Below are 24,705 nucleotides of genomic sequence, written 5' to 3'. Positions count from 1 at the left end.
CCATTCATGGGCTTCTTATTGGGGTGGTTTCTGTTGTGGAGCACTAGCTCTCGGGTGTGCCAGCTTCAGTAGTTTCAGCATGCGGGCTCAGTAGTTGTGGCACACAGGGTTTCTTAATTATCCTGTGGCATGTGAAAACTTCCTAAACCGAGGATAGAACCCATGTCCCCTGCACTGGCAGGCGGATTCTTAATCACTGGACTACCAGTGGTGATGTCTGATATATGCATTCTAACATTTTTCGGAGTATGCTCACAGAATCTCACATCATCTCACAGAGGATGAAATGGTGGGATGGCATCACCGACTCAATGGACATCAGTTTGAATAGACTCAGGGAGATAGCAAAGGGCAGAGAAGCCTGGCATGCTGCAGTTCATGGGGCTGCAAAGAGTCGGACACACTTAGTGACTGAACAACAGCTTGCCCACATAAAAATGTTACTATGTTGGGCACACTGTTTTATAGTTGGTAATTTTTTTTATTCAAAAATGTATTGGACCTGTTCTAAGTTACGAGAGTAAACCTGCAGTGTAGTTTTGTCAGTTTGGCCACAACAGCATAATGAATTGAGACAGGTACTTAGGAATTAATAACTTGTATGAAAAGGGACCCTCTGGTGTGCATTTAGATTAGATAAATGTTTCTTTGTCCTTTGAGGGAGTAAGTTGTGTGGGCCAAAGGTGATTTGTCAGGGCAAATCGTTGCCTGATCATTTGGGGTGGGGTCTGGTGTTTCTGTTGCTTCCTTGACCTGGTAGGTACTTTGGTTTTGTCTCTTTTTCTCCTAGTAATTCTTAGTTTTCTAAATTATAGTCAGAAGCAGCTTTGCTAGGATCTAAAATGCATTCCTTTGGTATTCACTCTTCCAAAGAAAAATCTCTAAAAGACTAAATGAGAACTGTCAAGCTGGAGGGAATTTAAGGTGGATCTAGGGAACTTTTGAAAACAACTCTTCTATAAGGACTCTTATGAAGACACTGTACATTGGTTTCAGATACACTGGTGGTCTTTCAAATTCAGGTAGTTACTATCATTTTGCAAAAGAATAATTTTTACATATATTGACTTAGAAATTAGTGGGAAAATGCGCCAATCTTTCTCAAACTTTGTATTTAATTTGGGTTAGGAACCAGTGTTTGGAGAAGGCAATGGCACCCCACTCCAGTACTCTTGCCTGGAAAATCCCATGGACGGAGGAGCCTGGTGGGCTGTAGTCCATGGGGTTGCGAGGAGTCGGACACGGCTGAGTGACTTCACTTTGACTTTTTCACTTTCATGCATTGGAGAAGGCAATGGCAACCCACTCCAGTCTTCTTGCCTGGAGAATCCCAGGGATGGGGGGAGCCTGGTGGGCTGCTGTCTCTGGGGTCGCACAGAGTCGGACACGACTGAAGCGACTTAGCAGCAGCAGCAGGAACCAGTGTTAACTTTCATCATAATACGAAATGCTCTCTCTTTTAAGACACTGATATGTGCATCATTACTGGCTAGGACTCACTGAAAAATATACTTGTATTTTGTAGTAGTCAAGTTAAGTAGCAGTTATGATCAGGGTTTGCACTCACTGGGGGATGGCGAGGGTGAGATGGAAAGAATTTGATGAGATACAGGTGGCTGCCCAGCTGAGTGGTGACTAGTTTTAAAATATGGTGTGAAGAAACATTGGAATCAAAGGTTTTTGGTAAAGTTTATTTTTCTTTTTTTTTAGTTAGACATAGTCATATGAGTACTTCCCTCTTCACTTTGGGGTATAGATAGAATTAAGAAATACATTGAACTGTTTGTGTGTGTATGCACATGTGTGTGTCTGGGTTGCCAAGTATAAAAGAGCTGAAGTCCCTTAGTTCTCCATGTTCTATTTCCTTTTGGGAATAATGAGGAACCAGTCTTTTAATCTGGAAAAGGGCATGGCAACCCACTCCAGTATTCTTGCCTGGAGAATCCCATGGACAGAGGAGCCTGGTGGGCTACAGTCCATGGGGTCACAAAGAGTCAGACACGACTGACGTGACTAACACAACACACAGTCTTTTAATAGTGAAACTGAGCATGTTCTTCCTCATTGCTGACAGTGAGCTTGAGGCAGCCTGGAGTTTTGTGGAAGTTTCTTCACAGTGTAAGAAGCATTCTTTTTTAGCCTGCTGTCCACTGTTGTTTTTGTCTTTAACACTAGTTCCATTTGAATTTCCATAAATCACTTCTTTCTGTTTCATTAAAGACAAATGCTTGTCAGTGGGTGTTTTCTTAGCGTTCTAGGAAATTGCGCGTCATCACTAACCCAGTATTTCAGAAACCCAAGTGGGAAGAAGTGAGGGGAAGTTGTTTTTCCCCTACCTCGGTTGTGGCAATACTTTTTATTTAAGAAATGACGAAGCATTTACTTTAATGCATATTTTGTATGTTTAAAAATTGAAAGTAAATTGCCCCATGAATTGACAAAAAAGATCTTTTTGTAGTCTCTCCTTTATCCACACAAATGATAGTTTTGATCTTGTTGAATGCAAGTACCAAACAACTGTATTTCAATAGAAGCATCATTTTTAATGTGTAACATTCTTAAATTTGCTTTTCAAACATAGCATGGTAGCCTTTGGAATTAATAAGGAAGGGGAAAAAAAAAAGATTGTTGGGGTAGGTAGCCACTGTCACAGCCAGGAACACATGTTTGAGAATTTATTTTCTTTGAAGAAATCTGTAAAATAGAGGAGCTTCATCTCTTTACAGATGGGGAAACTAGGACATGAGGGAAATTGAGGCCTTGTTCAAAGCTGTACAGTTAGACGCCAGTGTTCCCAGCACTGAATTATTCTAGTTCGAATGAAAGTGTTAGATGGAAAATGTGGTTACCAGGCTGCCAGGTCAGTCGTATCCCCCTCCTCCCACCTGCAAACACACACACATTTAGTGTTTACAGCTGTTTGAACTTTAGTGCCACTGGGCAGTGGAACAGGCACCTTTGTGCCACACTTTACTCACGGAGTTTGCAGCTTGAGATGTTGACAGCTCAAAATAGTTTGCATCCTGAAGTTTTTCAATGATCTTCAGGCAGGAGGCTGTTCTTTGGTTAACAAATGCCTGTATCTGGAGCATTTCTCCAGCAGCTTCTGTCACTCCAAGTCACCCTTCTCTCTGGAGTCCTTGTGCTTTAGGTTTGCATTTTGAAAGTGTTTTTAAAAGGTGGATAATCCCCTTTCCCACTTGAATTAGTCAAAGACATTCTTTCCTAACTCTCAGATTGGTAGCTTCAGATCTGACAGTGACAGATGTGATTAGACAGAGTAGTTTTAAAGTGAGACGTAGATGTGGAGCTGCTAACAGGTTACCGTTGCTTTCTGCATTGTTTGTATTCTGCTTCCGTTTTCCCTTTTTAATGAAGTGAAGGGTAAAAATTTGGGGCTATTTTGAAGATGGATGGAGGTGTTTTGCATCTTCTTAAAATGTGAATTTGATTGTAGGGGTGGCTGAGTCTATTGTCATTCCCCTGTCTGGTGCTTTTGATTTTCTGCCTTTTTATTGGCTGCACAGTGTTATCCGATCAATATATGATTCATCTCATCTTTCAGTTGGGAGGTGTGGCTGCGCTATTTGGTCCATGGTTATCAAATAAGTAATAGCTGGGGAAGTCCCTTAAAAAGAACTTTTAAATGTTATCTTGTGTCTTTTTAGCCACTGAAGCTCCCCCCCCCCCTCCTTGAGTGTGCTATGATCCATTTCTTGTGCAGTTTGATTAACAAGTGTTTAAAGTGCAGGGTATATTTTATGAACACTGTTGTTAATTTCCAGGAGAAGGTTTTTAGAGCAATTCTCCCTTGCCCTTGCTATGTGAATCTTTGTTTTTTGGTCAAGTGGTTAAGAAAAATTCTAATAACTATTTCTTGACTACAGGCTGCCTCCTTAGTTTCCATTCTCCCGAAAGTGGTTGTTGCTTTTAGAAGGTCACAGAATAGAAGGCATGGTAAGGACAAGACAGGATTGAGGGGTTGCAGGTGGACTGTGGGCTGTCAGAGCCTGTGGGAATCCAGGAAGTGGTCTTTTGACCAAAGGAGTTGAAGAGCTGTTTCTGAGAAGTGAGGGAGCGGAGGTAGGCTGGGGGAAAGATGCACGCAACTGGGTTGTGGTGTGGGGAGGGTGTTTGGGGCTCTCAGTCTGGGTGCACAGAGCGTGTGTGTGTGTGCAGGGTTCATGTGAGGAAAAGGCTGAGACCAAATCGTGGAGCCCTCTGGTCCATCTTGGTTGCTTTATTTAGTAAGTGGTGGAGAGCTCAGGGAAGTTGTGTGAGGAGAGGTCAGTTCAGTAGTACCAGGTGAGTCTGTGGGTACTGGAGTATATTGGGTTGGATTGAGAGGAGAAGTGGAAGACAAAATCAAGTTTGGGGGGTCTCACAGTCTTTTTAGGTGAGAGGCAATGAGGATCTGGAATTGGCCCAGAAGAGATGGGCAGTTGGGAACGACTGTAGAGGTGAAATCGCTGAGGAATGGGCCTGGCGGGACGCAGACTGTGGTCTTAGTTCTGGGATGGAAAGTGAGGAGAGAATCTGGTTTAGCAGGTAGAAAGACAAATTTGGTTTATTGACTTACTGTGTGTTTAGTGTTACCACATTATCTGATATAGCATAATTTGCTTTTTATTTTATCCCTTTTCATTTTGCTACCACAAAAGAAGAGCAGGTAACTTCCTCTTATTAGTTAAAACTAACACCATGGAAGGTGACTGGCGAAATAGTACAAACTCAGGCCTGGTTCCATCAGCTGCAGCCCTTGCACCCGCCCATTAACGGATCCCATACCCACAACTGTGGACATTGAAGTCTGTCAGCCAGCAAATCTCTTACATGGCACAAGCCTAATGTTTGTTTTTTAGTGGGGTCACTTACAAATAATAAAACCTTTCCACGTTAGCGTCACCTAAAATATTAATCTAGAGACTCTGGAAAACACCCTTAAACTAAGCTTTTTTTCCACTTGGAGTTGATAGGAAGTTTGTGCCATTATTTCTCTATTCTGTCCTTTGTCCTGTTGCTACTACCTATGTGTTTTGACTATGGAAAAAAATTAACTTTATTAGTACAGAAAATATCCATGACATCAACAGACGTCATACAAATTATAAACATAACAGATCATCATCTGCCCAGATGCCATGGGATTTCCTTTGGGTAACAGCACTGTGAGGGTTTGTGTGTTGGGGTAGGAAAGATCTAATACTCTGTGGTTTTCAACAGTAAAAGCTGCTGCTTCCTTTTGGCCACCTCTTCTCTGCAAGATTTCAGTGACATATGGATCACCGCTTTATGGCAGGACATCCTCCTGATAGCTTACGGTGAACTGTGTCAGATCCGTGATCTCTGAAGATGATTTAACTTCGGGACCAGGGACCAGGCTTGATCAGTCAAGAGCTTTTGTATAGCAGAGTTTTATTAGAGTATAAAATGAGACAGAGAAAGCTTCTGACATAGACATCAAAAGGGGGACGGAGAGTGCCCCCCCTTGCTAGTTTTAGCAAGCTGTTTCATGTCGGTTAGAAAGCTGTCAATCAATTAAAAGAAACACTTCAAGGCTGACTGAGTTTCACCTGGCCCCTCTCCCACAATATGCATTTTTGAGATAGGATGGCACAGGTGTGTCGTCCCCAGCCATAAAACAATTGATATGAATAGTGGTTTGTTGAGTTGTTATCAGCCAAAAGTTAATTTTAGGTGGAACCAGTTTGAAGACAGGTAGATTCCAAAGCAAATACGTAGTTTCCTTAACATGACTTAAGAAAAACATTTCCATAAGAAAAAAGCATTGGTTAGCTCAAGTTTTGAGAAAAAGTAAGTTCAGGTGGAACCAGGTATCGTCATGGCAACGCAGAATTTTAAGAGAAAAAATTCTGACACTTGTAGTTTGTTTCCTCCTGGCGATTAAGGGAGAGATTAAAAAAAATCTGACACTTGCAGCCTATTTCCTCTATTTGAAGACCCCTGGCCTTCCTGCCTGTTAACCTCTCACTCCTGAAAGAAGCACTTTAACAAAACGTAGCTTGTGTTTGCCATAAGCCAGTTTTCAAAAGGCTTTATTTCATAGCACTGCTTGTACGAAGTGATTAAATGCTGTATATTTTTAGCTGCAGCAAATATGTATTACAAGTCTTGTTTATAAACTAGAACATATTATACAAAATAATTTAAAATCTAGTGCTAATCTCAGAAGTTTCTGGACTAATCCATTTTTGCTCTTGTCTATTGTTGTGTTTTTTTTTTATTGTAGCCGTGGACCTTTAAGTTCCTTTCTTAAAAAATGCTCATTGCTTTTATTTACCTAACTTTTCAATATTTGAATAAACTCCTTATGATCTGACTTCTAACTCTGATAAATTTCTCATGGAAATTCCTCTCGCTAAAGTCTTAAATGATCTTCAGAAGTTAAATCCGAAGATTTGTTTGTAGTCTTGATCTGAAGTTTTCTTCTTCAGTTTTTAAATTGGAGGATAATTGTCTTATAGCGTTATTGGTTTCAGGTGTACAACATAGTGATTACTTTTATACATGACAAGAGGGTCACCTTGATATGTCTGGTTTCCATCTGTCACCAGTGAAAAGTGAAAGTGAAGTTGCGCAGTTGTGTCCAGCTCTTTGCAACCCCATGGACTGTAGCCTACCAGGCTCCTCTGTCCATGGAATTTTCCAGGCAAGAGTACTGGAGTAGGTTGCCATTTCCTTCTCCAAGTGATCTTCCTGACCCAGGGTTGGAACCTAGGTCTCCTGCATTGCAGGCGATTCTTTACTAGCTGAGCCACAAGGGAAGTTCATATTATTGATTAATTTCTCTGTTGTACATTACATTCACATCCCATGATTTATTTACCGTATAACTGGAAGTTTGTTGCTTCTTTGAGCCCTCACTTGTTTCACTAATTCCTCCCCGCTGACTACCACCAGTTTGTTCTTGGTATATATGTCTGTGTGTGTGTGTGTGTATCTGACATCTTCTTTATGCATTCATCTATTGATGGGCACTTAAGTTGCTTCCATGTCTTGACCGTTGCAAATGTTGACGTGAACATAGGGATGCATGTATCTTTTAGAATAAGTGTTTTTGTTTTTTTAGTGAAAAGTACTGAGAAGGATAATTGCTGATAGTTCTATTTTTAATTTTTTTGAGGAACTTCCATACTGTTTTCCATAGTGGCATTACCCATTTACATTTCCACTGATAGTACGTGGAGGTTCCTGGCCTTTTTGCTTTTTTGTTTATTTCCTTTGCTGTACAAAAGTTTTTTAGTTTGATGCAGTTTGTTTACTTTTGCTTTTGTTTCCCTTGCCTGAAACATATCCAGAAAAATTGCTACAACCATTGCCAAAGAGTGTACTGCCTGTGTTTTCTTTTAGGGGTTTTATGCCTTCAAATCTTAGATTTCAGTGTTTTATCCATTCGAATTTATTTTTGTATATGGTATTGGAAAATAGTCCAGTTTCTTTCTTTTGCATATAGCTGCCCAGTTTTCTCAACACCATTGATGGAAGAGGCTGTCTTTTCTCCATTGTATATTCTTGCTTCCTTTTTGTAGATTAATTGATTGTGTACGTATGGGTTCATTTTTGGGCCCTTTGTTCTAGTCCATTGATCTGTATGTCTGTGTTTGTGCCAGTACCATCCTGTTTTGGTTACTATAGCTTTGTAGTATAGTTTGAAATCAGGGAGTGTGATACCTCCAGCTTTGGTATCCTTTCTCAAGCTTATCTTGCCTTTTCAGAGGCCTTTCTATTTTCGTATAAACTTTAGAATTATTTGTTCTAGTTCTGTAAACAATGCCATTGATATTTTAATAGGGATTGCATTGAACCTGTAGATTGCCTTAGATAGTATGATCATGTCAGCAGTGTTAATTCTTCCAGTTTGTGAGTACCATACATCTTTCCATTTGTTTGTGTTTTCTTCAGTGTCTTACACTTTTCCAAGTATAGGTCTTTTACTTTACAAATTCTGATATGCAGTAGCTGTTATTCAACTCTTGCTTCACCTATCCTTATTTGCATTGCATATTTTCCTGAAAAATACTGCCTTTCATGTTTCTGATTTGCTTAGCCGCAGTGGTTACAGAGGCATTACTTGGTGGTTCCTATCTTCTTTTATACTTTCAGTTTCTCCTGGTGCTGCAGTAGGGGCATGTTAAACCTAAATCTGTAATAATTTGCCCTGAACAATGGAAACTGAATAAAAACAAGCTACTTTCTTTTGCAAATATATTTAGCCAGACAAATGCTATAGCAAGCTTAGTTTTGCTGGGCATGCTTATGATAGAATTGTGATTTGTTCTTTTTGGAAGAGAATATTTGATCCAGAGTTGAGAGCAGAGAGTAGAAGGTGGATACAGAGTGTGAAGACCTTCCCAGATCTTCCTCAGTTTAAAATGTGTCTTCTCACTTTTGTCTAAAATTTGATGAGGTCCTAGAACATAGAAATACTTATTTTGAAAAGTCAGCGGCAAATAGGATTTCAAAAGTACTCTATATAACTCTTACCTGGGTATTCCTATGTCTTCTTTCTGTGTCTTTTATTAGCACGTGTGATCGAGTGTACTAAAGAAACTGCCCATGTCTTCTGAGGAAATCTGGTACTGTTTTTTAATATCTTGACTATTAAGGGAAAAATTGACACTATGAAAAATATTTTTTATTAGTGCATATATGATACAAAAGTGTTTGAGAATAACATTTGAAAGTTGGGCTAAATATCTTCAGGCAAGTTAATAGCAAAGAATTTAGCTTTGATAACTCACAAAGCCAGCAGCCATATCCTATGTCTGCACGTACGAAATTTGTTTTTCATAAAATGTGATATGTAAATTTTCATTTTGTGTGTAATTTATGACTCATAAATTTTAGATTTTCTTTTTTATGAAGTCCAGTTGCTTTCTACGAAAACTGTTTCTTTCTGCTCCTAGAGAATAATGTATGTTGCCAGCCTGGGAGGTGTTTGTGTACATATGCCTTTTCCCCAGTCAGCCTGTATATATTTCTTTCCGTACCATTGAGCACAGGAAGTTGCTCGCAACCCATGCCACTTCCTAGATTCTCTCTGTAGAGTTCACTTAAACATATTCTAAGACCAGAACCCCAGTCTCATTAAGTGGCTTAGCTAATCTTCATATAAAGAATTTAAAAGTTACCTTATCCTCAAAATGCTATCAGAGAAAAATTACACTTTTTGCTGCAGTATACAGAATTTATATCTGCTTTCCTTTGAAATGTGATGAAATAAATCAGTTGGGGATTTCTTAAGTAATTTTCTGAGTGTCTGCTTACCCAGGTTCTTCAAATCAGAGAAAACTTGACTTTTTCACTACAAACTGGTTTCTAAGTCCATATCAACTCTGCCTGCTTTTACATTGGTCTTTAATGACCTTGTTGAAAGAAATTGTATAACTTGATCCTTGTTTTTAGAGGACACACCTGTGAATTGTCTGTATTGCTTCCTATGTATTTGCTGTTTAAAGTTCTGTATGAACTGACCAGACTACTGATTATACTTTTAAACCTTCTGTTTTGATGGGATAAGATTAACTAATATATTATTTTTTCTTTGATGTTACAAAAGATGCATGGAAACTTACCTGTTAACTTTATTATTCCACTAAATTGAACAGTAATGCCTAGAGATGATACTATTGTGGACACGTGTATTCATTTTGTCTTGTTATAGAATTGAAGATTACAGTATGCATGCATGAACTTTATTTGAAAGGAGGTGAGAATTCACAAAGTATCTGTGCTTTCTTGTATTATATTTTCCCTTTTGGTTTTGGAAGTTTCTGAGTCATGCTGAGTTTTTAATGGGATATGCAATTTCTTACACAAGACCTCTCTAAATGGCTGGCATAGAAAGAAATAAATAATGGGGTCCAGGCATACATTTGCAGCTGACAGTAGCAGAGAGAATTCTTTTACATAGAACAGGATTTGTTTTGACTGGCAGCTGTAATGAGCTTCTGTTTGGCTCTGTGTATAGGGGATTCTGGCAATGTGGTAAGGTACAAAGCAGATAAAAAACACGAACATAATGCTGAATATATTACGGCTAGATTTCTTCTTGACTGATATGGAATTCTTTCTGGACTTGAGGTGGGACTTAAAGATCTTCTTTGTGATAGCAGTGTAGAAGATGATTAAGGAAAGAAACACAATCCAGAAGATGCCCACAAAGATGTAGCTGGAGGCTTTGTGCCACTTGAGGCCCAGGTCGCTCTTAAGGTCCATACATTTCACGCGTGTGGCCTCTGTGACACTCCGATTGGTCAGGATCATATTGGGAAGGGCGATGAGCAGTGTGAAGCTCCACACCAGCACTGACAGGAGTTTGCTGTAGCTTATGGACTGGATGAAAGAAGTCAAGAGAGGCTTCACGATTTTATAATATCTGTCAAAGCCAATGAGCCCGAAGAACATGATGCTGACGTACATGTTGATGTAGAAGAGCACGGCCGAGACCCTGCACACAAAGACTTGTACCTGCCAGAGGCCCAGGCCCAAGTCCCCCAGGATCTTGAAAGGAAAAGTCAGGCTCATCAGGAAGTCGGCAATGACAATATTCTTGAGATAGACGATGAAACTCTTGGAGCTAGGCACGTAGAAGAACACCCACCCTGACATGCTGTTGAGCAGGATGCCGGCCACAAAGACCACGAAGTACAGCATGGGGATGATCTGCTTGGTGATGAGGGTGTTCGAGGGGCAGGACCCCTCCGCAGGTGGGGCAGTGGTGGCATTCATGGTCTGGTAACTTCCTAAGGTGTGGCCTGCAAGGTGATGTCAAAGAGTCACTCAAAGGGCACTCACGACCTCTGAGTCGTTTGCTGAGAAACAAAAGCAGAGGGCCGTAGATAAAACCAAGTAAGTAAGTGTTAGTCGCTCAGTCTGCCCAACTCTTTGCGACCCCATGGACTGTGACCCACCAGGCTCCTCTGTCCATGAGATTTTCCAGGCAAGGATAGGATATAATAAACCCCAGCAAGATATAACCAAGCCCAGCAAATTCTGGAAGCTAAGTTTGTGCTGTATTCGTTAGGTACCCGTCCCTTCCTCCCTTTCACCTTCTCTTCCTTCCTTTAGAAAAGGGAAGAATCAAGCAGACAGGTAACAGGAAAGAAACATTAGAGAAGCAGCAGGCCGGCCCGAGCACTGAGGTAATCATGGAGACCAGCGTTTCCCTGAAATGATAGGGGTTCCTGTAAAACTGAGTTCTGGGAGTACTCGTTTAAATGTAGCTTCTGAGGTAATAAAGCTATAAAAACAGCATCTGTTTCATAGTAGGTTTAAGAGCTGTTGTTACACAAAGCCCACGCTATGTGTATTTTAGACAGGACCATGTCTTACAAGCATACACGGCCACATGTAACTGGTATTTTTGGTATAGGATTATGGGTACCTTTCAAAATTGAGATATTCTGTGTCTTTTCCCATTTAGAAGCAGATTTGCAGTACTTTTATAAATTAGTAAACACAAAAATGATAGAAGTACCTTAAACATTCTGAGAAATGTTCCCTAAAGTACATTCTAGTCTGTATTGTCCAATATGGTAAGATAATAGCCATGCGTGCCTATAGAGGACTTGAAATGGGTCCAGTCCAGATTGAAATGTGATGTAAAATGCACAATGAATTTTGCAAACTTAGTATTAAAAAAATTATATAAAATATCTCGGTATTTTTAATACTTATTACATGTTGAGATGATATTTTAGAAATAGCCCATTCAATAAAATATATTATTAATCTTAATTTCACTTAATTTTACTTATTTTAAAGAATATGGCTACTAGAAAATTTAAAATTACATATATGGCTCTCATCATATTTTTATTGAGGAGCACTGTCCTGGGTATTACCCAGAACCTTCTTTTGTTAGGGAATCTTGTGTAGTCTTCACAGATGTTGGACATAATGATTTATGGCACAAGGAAGATGAGTGAGTTTTTTGAAAGATTATTTGATGTATCAAAGAAAATGTCTGCTGCCCATCTTATCTGTAATGGCAACATCCTGTTTAACCCTTCATTCTTGCCCTCAGGGTAAAGTTCTTCAGCTCTTAAACCCTGAGCTACCAGAAGTCCCCTTCTTGGTCTGGTCCCAACTGATTCTACCTCCAGCAATGAGCTCCTGCTGTTCTGAATCCTCCTACCTTGCAGGCTCCATGATTTCTCTCACCTTGAATCTTTGCACAAACTTTCATTTGTGCGGAAGACTCTTCCGCTACCTTCTTGGTTGGCTACCTTCTTATCGTCCTTCCCTAAAGAAAGCTGTGACTTTCTTTAGGACACTTTGCCGCCTTGAGCCTTGGCTGGGGTGGATTGAGCGTGAGGGCCCTTGTATGTGAGCTCATAGTTTCATGCCTTCTATCACAGCACTCGTCTCTTCAGGTGTTTGGTTTTTGTTTTCTCTACTATCGTAAGCTTTTTCAGGGTAAAAGGGATCATGTGTGTGTTTTTTTTTTTTTTTAACCATTATATTCCTAGCATTACTTTAGGACATTAGATATTTAAAATATTTGTGAAATAAATGAATATACAATCTGGGAGTACAAGACATGAATCCCTCTTAAGAAATTTACATCCAGTCAGGGATCATGGGAAAGAAAGATTATGGAGGACACTGGGTTTCTTGAGGATACAGAATGTATCTTATTCGTCTTTATTTTTCTGGTGCCACGTATGGTGCTTGCAAAGTGAGTGAAGGGTTAGGTCAGTGAATTTAAGCACATGTGAGAAGATGAAGTTTGGAAATGTGAAATTCAGTCACATTGCAAATAAAATCATACTTGCAAGCTTTGTGTGCTACTTCTCACAAAAGAATGTCTTGCTTCTGTGTATTCTTCCTATGAGCATATGACAAAACTAGAAATATTTCTAGCCATTTGATTTTGCCAGTCCTTGGACTTCCTTTGGAGGGAAATCTAATGCCCTGTTCGTTTGGATCTGATCGTAATGGATTTGTAGTTGACTTGCTTCTTTGAAGGTCTTCTGTAGCCTGTTTTATATTTAGATGGTGAGTGAAGGGTCTATGTTTCCTATTGTAAACTGCTTACTGTGGCAGAGTCTGTATCAAGGAAATAATTGGTATTGTCCACTGAAACTAAGATGCAACTTAGTCTAAGAGCAGTTTCACAGAGCTTAAGAGACTGCCCCCAGGGGTCGCAGTGCTGGGGACACTGCCCCTCAGTCAGTGTGCTGCGGGGGTCATGTTGTGTATTCACTAATTGTTGGATTCATTGCAGTTTAAAATATAAAAATTTTTTAAAAAGCAGATCTCGTGCTTAATTGGTCAGTCATTTCCAACTCTTTGTGACCCCATGGACTTCAGCCTGCCAAACTCCTCTGTCCATGGGGATTCTCGAGGCAAAAATACTGAAGTGGGTAGCCTGTCCCTTCTCCAGGGATCTTCCCTACCCAGGAATCGAACTGGGGTTCTTACATTGCAAGCAGATTCTTTACCAGCTGAGCTACCAGGGAAGCCCTAGTACATTGTAGAGAGAAATATTAAATATTTAATGTGTAATTACATGCTGAAGAATTTCCAGAAATTATTTAATGAGTGCCAACTTTTTCTTTTTAGAATAATTATAGAAGCCAATATATAGAGGAAAACAATAGAATAGGAAAGACTAGAGATCTCTTCAAGATAATTAGAGATACCAAGGGAACATTTCATGCAAAAATGGGCTCAATAAAGGACAGAAATGGTATGGACCTAACAGAAGCAGAAGATATTAAGAAGCGGTGGCAAGAATACACGGAAGAACTATTCAAAAAAGATCTTCACGACCCATATAATCACAATGGTGTGATCACTCACCTAGAGGCAGACATCCTTGAATGTGAAGTCAAGTGGGCCTTAGAAAGCATTACTACGAACAAAGCTAGTGGAGGTGATGGAATTCCAGTTGAGCTATTTCAAATCCTGAAAGATGATGCTGTGAAAGTGCTGCACTCAATATGCCAGCAAATTTGGAAAACTCAGCAGTGGCCGCAGGACTGGAAAAGGTCAGTTTTCATTGCAATCCCAAAGAAAGGCAATGCCAAAGAATGCTCACACTTCCGCACAGTTGCACTCATCTCACACGCTAGTAAAGTAATGCTCAAAATTCTCCAAGCCAGGCTTCAGCAATACGTAAACCGTAAACTTCCAGATGTTCAAGCTGGTTTTAGAAAAGGCAGAGGAGCCAGAGATCAATTTGCCAACATCTGCTGGATCATGGAAGAAGCAAGAGAGTTCCAGAAAAACATCCATTTCTGCTTTATTGACTATGCCAAAGCCTTTGACTGTGTGGATCACAATAAACTGTGGAAAACTCTGAAAGAGATGGGAATGCCAGACCACCTGACCTGCCTCTTGAGAAACCTGTGTGCAGGTCAGGAAACAACAGTTAGAACTGGATATGGAACAACAGAGTGGTTCCAAATAGGAAAAGGAGTACGTCAAGGCTGTATATTGTCACCCTGCTTGTTTAACTTCTATGCAGAGTACATCATGAGAAATGATGGGCTGGATGAAGCACAATCTGGAATCAAGATTGCTGGGAGAAATTATCAATAACCTCAGATATGCAGACGACACCACCCTTATGGCAGAAAGTGAAGAACTAAAGAGCCTCTTGATGAAAGTGAAAGAGGAGAGTGAAAAAGTTGACTTAAAGCTCAACATTCAGAAAACTAAGATCATGGCATCTGGTCCCATCACTTCATGGAAAATAGATGGGGAAACAGTGGCTGACGTTATTTTTTATTTTTATTTTTTTGTGTTCCCAAATCACAGCAGATAGTGATTGCAGCCATGAAATTAAAAGATGCTTACTCCTTGGAAGGAAAGTTATGACCAACCTAGACAACATGTTAAAAAGCAGAGACATTACTTTGCCAACAAAGGTCCATCTAGTCAAGGCTGTGGTTTTTCCAGTACTCACATATGGATGTGAGAGTTGGACTATAAAGAAAGCTGAGCGCCGAAGAATTGATGGTTTTGAATTGTGGTGTTGGAGAAGACTCTTGAGAGTCCCTTGGACTGCAAGGAGATCCAACCAATCCATTCTAAAGGAGATTGAAGGACTGATGCTGAAGCTGAAACTCCAATACTTTGGCCATCTGATGAGAAGAGCTGACTCATTTGAAAAGACCCTGATGTTGGGAAAGATTGAAGGCAGGAGGAGAAGGGGACGACAGAGGATGAGATGGTTGGATGGCATCACCGACTCAATGGACATGAGTTTGGGTAAGCTCAGGAGTTGGTGATTGACAGGGAGGCCTGGCATGCGGTTCATGGGGTCACAAAGAGTCGGACATGACTGAGTGACAAAACTGAACTGAACTGATTACAGAATAATAGTGAAAAATTTCTCAGAAATGAGCCACCGTTTCTTTCCTTCTAGGAATGTGTTTAAAGACATTTTCCACAGAGTCTTGTTGTGACTTATGTCCATTTGAAATACAATATGTCTGTGTGTACCCTAATGCCAGGTCTTCTTGGTAGCTTAGCGGTAAAGAATCTGCCTGCCAATGCAGGAGATGTGGGTTTGATTGCTGGGTTGGAAGATTCCTCTGCAGAAGGAGATGACAACCCACTCCAGTATTCTTGCCTGGAGAATCCCATGGACAGAGGGGTCTGGTGGGGTGCAGTCCATGGTGTTGCAAAGGGTTGGACACCACTGAACGACTAAACAACAACAACCACCTTGATGTCAAGGGTTGAGAGCTACGTGTTCTGTTTCCTCAGTGTCAAAAATTGAGCAGATATGCCTTGCAGTGCATTTCACGTCCCCCTCCCTTCCTCGTTTGAGGTTGGTGGAAGGGGCTAGCTGACCCAGGCAAAGTTCTAGAGCAGGAGTGCCTTTTGAAATGAATACTCAATCGTTGCTTGGATCTTTTTCTCCAAATGACATCTTCTTGCTATTTTGGCCCGTTTCAAAGCAATGGCAGGTCAGAGTCTTTCCATGTGAGATGTGTTGACTGGGGAAAGAGGGTATCACTGCTGCCTGTGCTGCTGTCTCAATACGGCAGAGGCAAATTTAGGGACAGTTTGCATGGGTCATGAGCTATAGCTAAATGCGAGACAGTGTTGGTGGTAATTTTCATGCTTTTAAGTCTGTGTTTCTTGAACACTAGTGTTGATGGCAGGGCGTTGTGACCTCCCGGTACATAATTTGCCATACTTGGTCTTGGTGTCTCAGGGTGTGGCAGCCTTCTCTGCAGTGATGGATCAAGAGATGTGTGGAAAAAGAACTATCTTAAGGTATCTGCAGCAGGTGAGGCCAGTTAGACACGGAGATCAAAAGGCAGGAATACATGTGAGATGAAAAATAGGACACGATGATAAGAGACAAGTGTTACTTTGACCTTGTAACTTCTGTCCTGTCTCCTCTCCTTAAGTATAGAGGTGATTTAGTATCCTGATAAAGAGACCTACTAAAACTTCAAACCCTATCACAGATGGAGGAAATACTCACATATGGATGTTGATTTTATACTATAACATAAAAAATAACCAAATAAATCCTAAAGAAAGAAGGTCTTGGTGTGGCCCAACAACACTCCCTTCCCTGCCCCAGGCTCTCAGCTGATTCTAAGCAGCTTGTCCCAGCCCATTAAAGATGAGAGACAGGCAAAGGGGGAGAAGGAAAAACGACAAGCACCTCTGGATGATGATCTACTGAAATACAGGGCATTCTGGAGAGCCAGTTTGTGGAAGTGTAGCCAGTCCTGCCCATGGAAGTTACTTCTGAGATTATCTCTGAATTTCTATAGTGAAAGTGGTCATTATGTTCACTTTAAGGCTTCAGGGGACATAAACAAAGCTCCCTGAATTCTTCAGACTTCATCTAAGAAGCATTTTAAGATAAGCCATAATGGAAAAGAATATATAAAAAAAGAATGTATACGCACACACACATCCATTTATATTTGCTGTACAACATTAATTAACAGAACATTTAAATCAGCTTTGTTGTTTAGTTGCTAAGTCATGTCCAACTCTTTGCGACCCCACAAGCTGTAGCCACCACCCTCCTTTGTCCATGGGATTTCCCAGGCCAGAATCCTGGAGTAGGTTGCCATTTCTTTCTGCAGAGGGTTTTCCTGACTCAGGGATCAAACCCATGTCTCCTGCATTTACAGGTGGATTCTTTATTGCTGAGCCACCAGAGAAGCCCATAAATTAACTAGACTTCAATTTAAAAAAACAAAAGGCATTCGTTATTGTTAGGTGGAAATCTTCCTCATTCCACAGATCCAGGTAAAGGAGAATGAAATGATGTGAAACATTTTGGTCTATATAAACCGTTACTTTGGATCTTTGGTCATATAAAGGTAAAATGGAATTTTATGGGACCAAAAGACAGCTGTTAATGTGTAGTAGGAGCCTATGAATTTCTTTCATCTTTTTTTGTACAACTAGAACATCCATGGCAAAGTTTAATTTTTTTCTTTCTTTTCTTCTTTTTTGGCAAAGTTTACTTTTAACCTAGATAGTGAGTACACTTGTCCCTAGTGAAATGTTAGGTCTCTGGATTGTGCCGCATTAATATTTTTGGGTTGTGGAGTATTTCATGTAACCTTAGGGCTCTCTCTTTGGGCAGAATTTAGTTGATCCAGGGCCAAACAAGGCGATGCTCACTCCAGAAATACATTTACCATAATAAAAGTTTGTTAATTACTCATCTTCTGTGTAATTTCATGCATTGAACCAATCTTCTCTTAAAACAGACCACCTTCCAGTGTTTTAATTGTGTGCTATAATTCTACTTTTTCTGAAGAAGAGATATTATTCCATCATAATATTTTGATGAAATTAACAAAGCTCATGACAACGTTAAAGTATTTCTTCAATTACCTTTTTAAAAATTTGGACCAGTATGAGGTTTCCTTTCAATGAAGTAATTTAGCCCAGTGAGCGCTTGTCATCTTGAAGTGGCCGTGATGTTTCTTCACCAGTGATCCTGTATTGTAGTACAAAAATGAAGATTTAATTATGTTAAATAAATGCCAGGATGTTTTATTGAAATGTATGTGTGGTAGCAGGGCACTTAGTCTTTAAATATAGCTTGTATAACTTGAAATATTTCGACATATGCTTTTGTTGCTTTACCAAACTTCTTGTTGGTTGTCGCTATTGACCATTATAGATTTGATGTAAACTCTGGTGAGAACCTTGTAAACTCTACTTGAGAGTTGAACAAGAAGTGTTTTTAGTTACTGGTTTATTATTTTTTTCCCCCCTTATGGATGTAGATGCTCAAAACAGATCATATAAATTACTGAAGTTAATAAACAGTTGACCCTTTTAGCCAGGAAATCATCAGCAGGCTTTCTTTTGTTTCCTGTTTTTTTGTTTTTAAAACCTTTGTACCGTTGACATTCTGGAGTTAGATGACTTGTTGTGAGTGTTGTCCTCAGCATTGTAGGATGTTAAACATCAACATCCTTGCCTTCTAGCTATTAGGTGCCAATAGTTTTATCGTCCTAAGTTGTGACCAAAATGTCCTCTAGGGGGGCAGATTGCCCCTGGTTGATAACCAGTGGTCTAGTTATACATGGACTTACTGAAATGACACCTGAAAGCTTTATTGTTTGATAGGGAGAGGATAAGTTTCGCAGAATGTGATTGGTTCACTTCTGCCTTGGTCTGGGTTGGCACCTTTTTGAATTCTTTAAGCTAGTCCTCCTGAGACTTTAATGTGCGTACAGATTTTCTGGGGCTCTGGCTAATGTGAAGACTCATATACCATAAGTCTGAAGTTGGGTGTAATGTTGATGTTGGTAAGGCAAAGAGTACTCTTTGAATAGCAAGTTTTTGACTCTGTACACAGGAAACTTTAATAAATGTTTGATGAGGAAGGTTTAAAAAAACAACCTTTCTTTGCTGTAGTCGGGACTTCAGGTAGGTAAAAGTTATGTTAAAGGGAGCCTGAAATCTAGAAGTTTTCTTAGAGAGTTTACTTGTTACAGATTTCATCATCATAATCTTATCCTTCTGGTCTGGAAATATAAATAGATATTTTATGAGAGCCAGTGATAAAGAACATCTTATATTTACCTAGGATAGTCTTAAAAGGTCATGAGGTTTTCTTTAGAAACAAGCAGATGTAGTTCTCTGTGGTGAAATACTGTGTTTGATCCAGGGTGATACTGAGCTTGTTCTGGGCAGGAATGATACTGTCTAACTTCAGAACAGTGCTTACTCTTGGAGAAGGAAGTGGGGCCTAGGGTGGTTGGACTTTAGCTGTATTTGTGGTCGTTTATCTCTTAAATTCTGAGACAACTAAACATTACTGTGCCTAACATTACTGTGAATTATGCATAAACATTACTGTGAATTAATACTGGGCAATTAGGTATACTGGTGTTACCAGCATTAGTTTCTGTACTTTCGTGTACTTGGAATAGTTCATAATTAGGAAAAAAAATGTATATGGAAAATGAATTGCTTTCAAATCACTCTTTTATCCCTACCCATCTATGATGATAATTTTCCTCACTGTTCTTTGTTCTGTTCTTAGCAAGTGACAATGGTAGTTCAGCTGGTAAATAATCCGTCTGCAGTGCAGGAGACCTGGGTTCAATCCCTGGGTTGGGAAGATCCCCCAGAGGAGGGCATGGCAACCTACTCCAGTATTCTTGCCTGGAGAATTCCATGGACAGAGGAGCCTGGCCGGGCTACAGTCCCTCCTTTTTGGGATCGCAAAGAGTCGGACACGACTGAGCGACTTGGCACAGCACACCTGTGATGAGCATTTTCCTCCCTGTTCTTTGTTCTGTTTTTAGCAAGTGACAGGCTCAAAATTCCTCCTCGAGTTCAAACATCAAAAGCTTTCATTCCAGGTGCCCCAAGATCTTCTCATATGCAATAAATACTTGTTTCCTAGATGATTCTTCTAATAGTAAAAAAAAGAGTATGCTGCTGCTGCTAAGTCGCTTCAGTCATGTCCGACTCTGTGTGACCCCATAGATGGCAGCCCACTAGGCTCCTCTGTCTGGGATTCTCCAGGCAAGAACACTGGAGTGGGTTGCCATTTCCTTCTCCAATGCATGCAAGTGAAAAGCGAAAGTGAAGTCGCTCAGTCGTGCCTGACTCTTATAGATGTGTATAATCATTGTGCACATGTCCAAACTTACTAAGGCTGTTTTCTTAGCATTGCTGGTTTTATCTCCCTTGCTGTAATGTGTGACTTTTTCTTTTCTCTCCTTGTCTTGCCAGTATGTAGTATCCTAGATGGTTTTCAGAGCAGTTGTAATTAATGGGTTGACTAAAATGAGGATTTATGTATGGGCTACTTATTCAGTCTTATAGTTGCATTTTATAATATTTTATGTTATTAAATATTCAACAGCATACTTTTATTTTAAAAATATGTTATACTTTTGAGTAGTATTAATTAATTCTGTCATCAGTCTTCTGGCCTATCTTATTCTATGGTCTGTTGAGTATTCAAGAATCTCTTCTTCCTGACTCTTGGTCTTGCCTCTCTTTCCCGACACTGTGACTCCTGAGAAGTGGGTAAACAGTGTCTTTTTCTTCTAGGTCATAGACCTGTTCAAAAGGAAGTCATTTTAGGTTCGTCAGTTTACTTCATAGAAGTTACTGTTTTTAATCTGTAGCTGACTGCCCACCTTGCGACTCAGAAAACCATTTCTTACTCCATTTCCTACTTGGCTGCTGCTCAGACTTCGACTGTGGCTATCTAACCCCTCTCTGCCCTCCCTGTGTCCTCTATCTGGCCTGCGCTCTGTCTAGGCTCAGCCAGTGGGAATCTTGCTTTCTTTTGTACCTGAAGGAATGAGTACCTCCCTTATCTTTCTTCGTCCCCCTGAGCATTAATGTCCAGTGCTCACCACACTTCTCAAAGGCTGCCGGGGACCTCATTTCTAAATTTATTGTCCCTCTCTCTGTCATTCTGTTTCCTGACGTCCCTGTAATAGTTGATGGTATTGATATTGACCGCTTGAAATCCTCTGTTCAGAAGGTACATTATAGCCTTTAGCTGCTGTATACAGTGGATCTTCCTTTCCTTCATTTGTTTACTAAATCCAACAGAGCATGTTTCTAGGCAGTATGGAGATACAGTGGGGCTTCCCTGGTGGCTCAGTGGTAAGGAATCCGCCTGCCAATGCAGGAGATTTGTGGGTTTGATCCCTGGTTGGAAAGATTTTTTGGAGAGGAAATGGCAACCTACTCTAGTATTGTTGCTTGGAAAATCTCATGGACAGAGGAGCCTGGTGGGGTCCATGGCGTCCCAAAGAGTTGGACATGCCTGAGCAGAGCACAGGCGGCAGGCAGGCAGGCAGGCAGGCAGGCAAGCAGGCATGGAGATACATTGGCAACAGGGAACACTCAACAAGTTCCCAATCTAGGGGAGACGGAAGAGCACAGTGGTACTTTCGGGTGCAACAAGGGGCTGTCATTGAGGGAGGAGGCACAGGAGCAGAGCTACCACTCAGCACCTTCCAGCTTCAGGAATGGTGGTATTAAAGCTGTCTTCTTGGATCATGTGACAGTGAGGGTTGACAAATTAGTTAGGTTTAGCCAGTCAAAGGGGAAGGAGAATGTGTCGGGCAGAGAGAGCTACCAGTCACATTCACTAGGACTCATGAGATGATAGCACAGCAGGGGTCTTGTGGCTTGCCCAAGCTCTTGAGTAACATAATAGAGCCTTGTTAATCAGTTACTGTTACCACCATTTTGCAAATGAGGAAGCTGGTGCTGAAAATGGTTAAGTAACTCATCAAAGGCGAATTGGGCAGATAATACATGGTCAGACAGTATTAAAACGTGTGTGTTCATCTCCCAGTGAGGTCTTCCCTACTCCTATGGTAGCTCAGGCAGGCATGCTTTGTGTGTGTCTGTGAGTGTGCAGGCCCTTCAGCATTGTTCTGGAATATTGTTTTTAGGAATCACTTATCAGGGTTTTTTTTTTTTTTTTTTTTTTTGAGGTGAGGTGGACATGTGAGTGTGAGAGTGGGATCTGGTGGTTAAGGGTCTGCCAGGTGTGTGGATGCCTTGAGTCTCTCCAGTCAGCCTCTGGGTGCCACTGCGTACAGAACCTTTATTTAATTTTCCAGTTTCTGAAAGTGTTTAAAAATGAACACCTTTCTGACTAGAAACAGACCATGTATATTATTAGTGATGAAAACAAATGACATTAATCAGTTGGTGGTAGAGACCCTGTTGCTGGAGGAAACCCAAGTCTGCTGCAGTGGTTTGGATGCTGGGATCCTGGGCATGAGGAGGACCCTGGTGGTTGCTGTTTCTCCCTTCCAGCCAGTTTTCTCTATTTGGGCATGAGGTCTAACTTGATTCCTCAAACTCCTGGCCATCATGACTCATTGACTTCATCTTCGGTCAGAACGTGTGCCAGTGAGAAACGTGCTTTCACGTATAAATGGGCGGATGTTGTTGCCTCTGAGCTGTTTGTTGTTCAGTCACTAAGTTGTGTCCAACTCTTTGCAACTCCATAGACTGCAGCACTCCAGGCTTCCGTGTCCTTCACTATATCCCAGAGTTTGCCCAAATTCATGTCCATTAAATCAATCAGTGATGCTGTCCAACTATCTTATCTTCTGCTGCCGCCTTCTCCTTTTGCCTTCAGCCTTTCTCAGCATCAGGACCTTTTCCAATGAGTCAGCGTTTGTATCAGGTGGCCAAAGTACTGGAGCTTCCGCATCAGTCCTTTCAATGAGTTTTCGGGGTTGATCTCCTTTAGAATTGACTGTTTTGACCTCCGTGCTGTCCAAGGACTCTCAACAGTCTTCTCCATCACCACAGTTCAAAAGCATCAATTCTTTGGTCCTGCTTTCAGATCTATACAGGGACTACTGGAAAAACCATAGCTTTGACTGTCAGTTCAGTTCAGTCACTCAGTCGTATCTGACTTTCTAACCCCATGGACTGCAGCACTCCAGGCTTCCCTGTCCATCACCAGCTTCCGGAGCCTATTCAAACTCATGTCCATTGCATCGGTGGTGCCATCCAACCGTCTCATCCTCTGTTGTCCTCTTCTCGTCCTGCCTTCAATCCTTCCCAGGATCAGGGTCTTATGGACTTTCAGTTGAGGAGCAGTGCTAATTCATTCTCACATTGGAAACACCTGCATGTTCTTCATAGGCTGAATTGCAGACACCTCAGAACTTCCTCTTCCACCAAAGCATAAGCTCAGCTCTGTCCATACGCTTTCAGCCTCCTTCCTGGGCCCTCCTGTTAACAGACTCTCAAAATCACGAAGACTAAACATCTGTGAATTTCTGCCACAAACAGTCGTTCTTTGATTCCATGTAATAACAGGTAGACTGATAACATGCAGACCTAGTTTTTAATTCCAACCACTTCCCTTAAATTACATTTAGCCAAACTCACAGCTATGTGCAAGAGTGGCATCTCCTCGAACCTGGGTCTGTCTTCACATCTTTGGGTGACGCAAGTAGGTAATTAGGAGCTGGGGGAAGAGGTGAGGTGCTGCACAGGCCCTCCTAGGGCCACAAAAATTCCACCCACCCCCCCACCTCTGTGTCAGTAATTGCATCTGGTTTGTCAGGATGGATTTGGGGGTATTTTTCACCTACAGTCTTGGGGTTGCCCAGGATTTCTCATCCTTGGTACTGTCAACATTTTTTTGAGTTGCAGTTCTCTGTGGGTGAGTGGTCTGGTGCATCATAGAAGGCTGCATCTTCGGCCTCTATCCACTAGGTGCCAGCAGCTCCCATGGTTTAAGACATGAATAGCCCCTTAATAATAGTTGTATTTCTTTCCATTTTGATACAGGAATAGAATGTAATCAACTCTGTGATTGATGCTAAACTTTATGCATTGAGTAACTTAGCAGCAATACGTGATTCATATGTTTAGGTCTTGGAATGTGAAGTAGGTTTTCTTTACTGTCCTGTTGGACTAATGGGCAGGCATTGGAGCATAATGATTAAATGGATGCAGTGGACCTTGGTTAAAAATATGGCTCAGTTTCTTAATAGCTGTGGTAGTCAATTATTTGGGGCCTCCTGGGTAGCTCAGATGGTAAAGAATCTGCCCTATTTGCAGAGTGCCTCCCGGGTTCTCTGTTTACATCTAAAAGGAGAGGTAGTAGTTGCTACCGCGTAGGGTTTCTATTCCTGTAAGACCTGGTGCCCGGCAGTGTGTGACTCAGAGGGGCCAGTGGGGGTTCAGAGAGTGAGTGACTCAGCTGACAGCAGAATCGGATCGGACGTCTCTGGGACTCGCAGTAGGCCAGGACTTCCCCTGGGCTGGGCCCCACATGTGCCCTACTTCCCCACATCTATGTGAGGTGGTGGTTCTGCACTGAGGCAGGGCTGCAGGAGACACCTTAGATCCGTTTCCGAGTGCTCTGCACCTCTCTGGGGAGTCTGGCCCAGCAGTGTTTGCCTAGGGGTGGCTGGGGGGAAGGCTGTGCTTCTGTGGGCCCCGGGTTCTAGTAATGGAAAGTGGCACTCTAAGTAAGTGAGGGTTTCCCTTCACTCTGAGGGAGTAAGGGTGAAGTCCAGAGAATTTCATGCTCCTACTGGCAGTCCACGCAGTCCTGCGTCTTTGATGAGAGTGATGTAAAGCTATGAAACTCCTGTCTCCAGGGTTCGGGGGACTGATTCCTTCTCTGGAATTAAATGGAGATGTCATGGTTCCTGACTCTCCCTCTCCCTGCCACCCCTGTGCTTCTGCCCGCAGCCTGTTCTTCTGCAG

General features: G+C 41.3%; 2 protein-coding genes across 17 annotated transcripts in view; one reads left to right on the top strand and one right to left on the bottom strand.

Annotated features, from left to right (window-relative positions):
• The window catches only part of MED12L (mediator complex subunit 12L), a 360,384-nt gene that overhangs the window by 126,681 nt on the left and 208,998 nt on the right, over positions 1-24,705 (top strand). The gene's annotated exons all lie outside the window — the stretch shown is intronic.
• P2RY14 (purinergic receptor P2Y14) overlaps positions 8,635-24,705 on the bottom strand; it is a 60,924-nt gene continuing 44,853 nt past the window's right edge. For 2 of the 5 annotated variants that reach the window (XM_012101386.4, XM_060394834.1), the window contains 2 exons: positions 17,857-17,962; positions 8,635-10,835 (listed from right to left, as the gene is read on the bottom strand). In XM_012101386.4, coding sequence (XP_011956776.2) covers positions 9,739-10,752 — 1,014 coding nt within the window. In that variant the 5' untranslated portion in view covers positions 10,753-10,835; positions 17,857-17,962 and the 3' untranslated portion in view covers positions 8,635-9,738. The remainder of the gene's footprint in view (positions 10,836-17,856; positions 17,963-24,705) is intronic. The other 3 variants (XM_012101368.4, XM_027959280.3, XM_042235661.1) reach the window with 2 other exon arrangements.

The sequence above is a fragment of the Ovis aries genome, chromosome 1, assembly GCF_016772045.2.
Source record: "Ovis aries strain OAR_USU_Benz2616 breed Rambouillet chromosome 1, ARS-UI_Ramb_v3.0, whole genome shotgun sequence".
NCBI classification, from domain to species: domain Eukaryota; kingdom Metazoa; phylum Chordata; class Mammalia; order Artiodactyla; family Bovidae; genus Ovis; species Ovis aries.
Note: the sequence above shows the minus strand (reverse complement) of the source record. Positions and strands in the feature narration are given on the sequence as shown.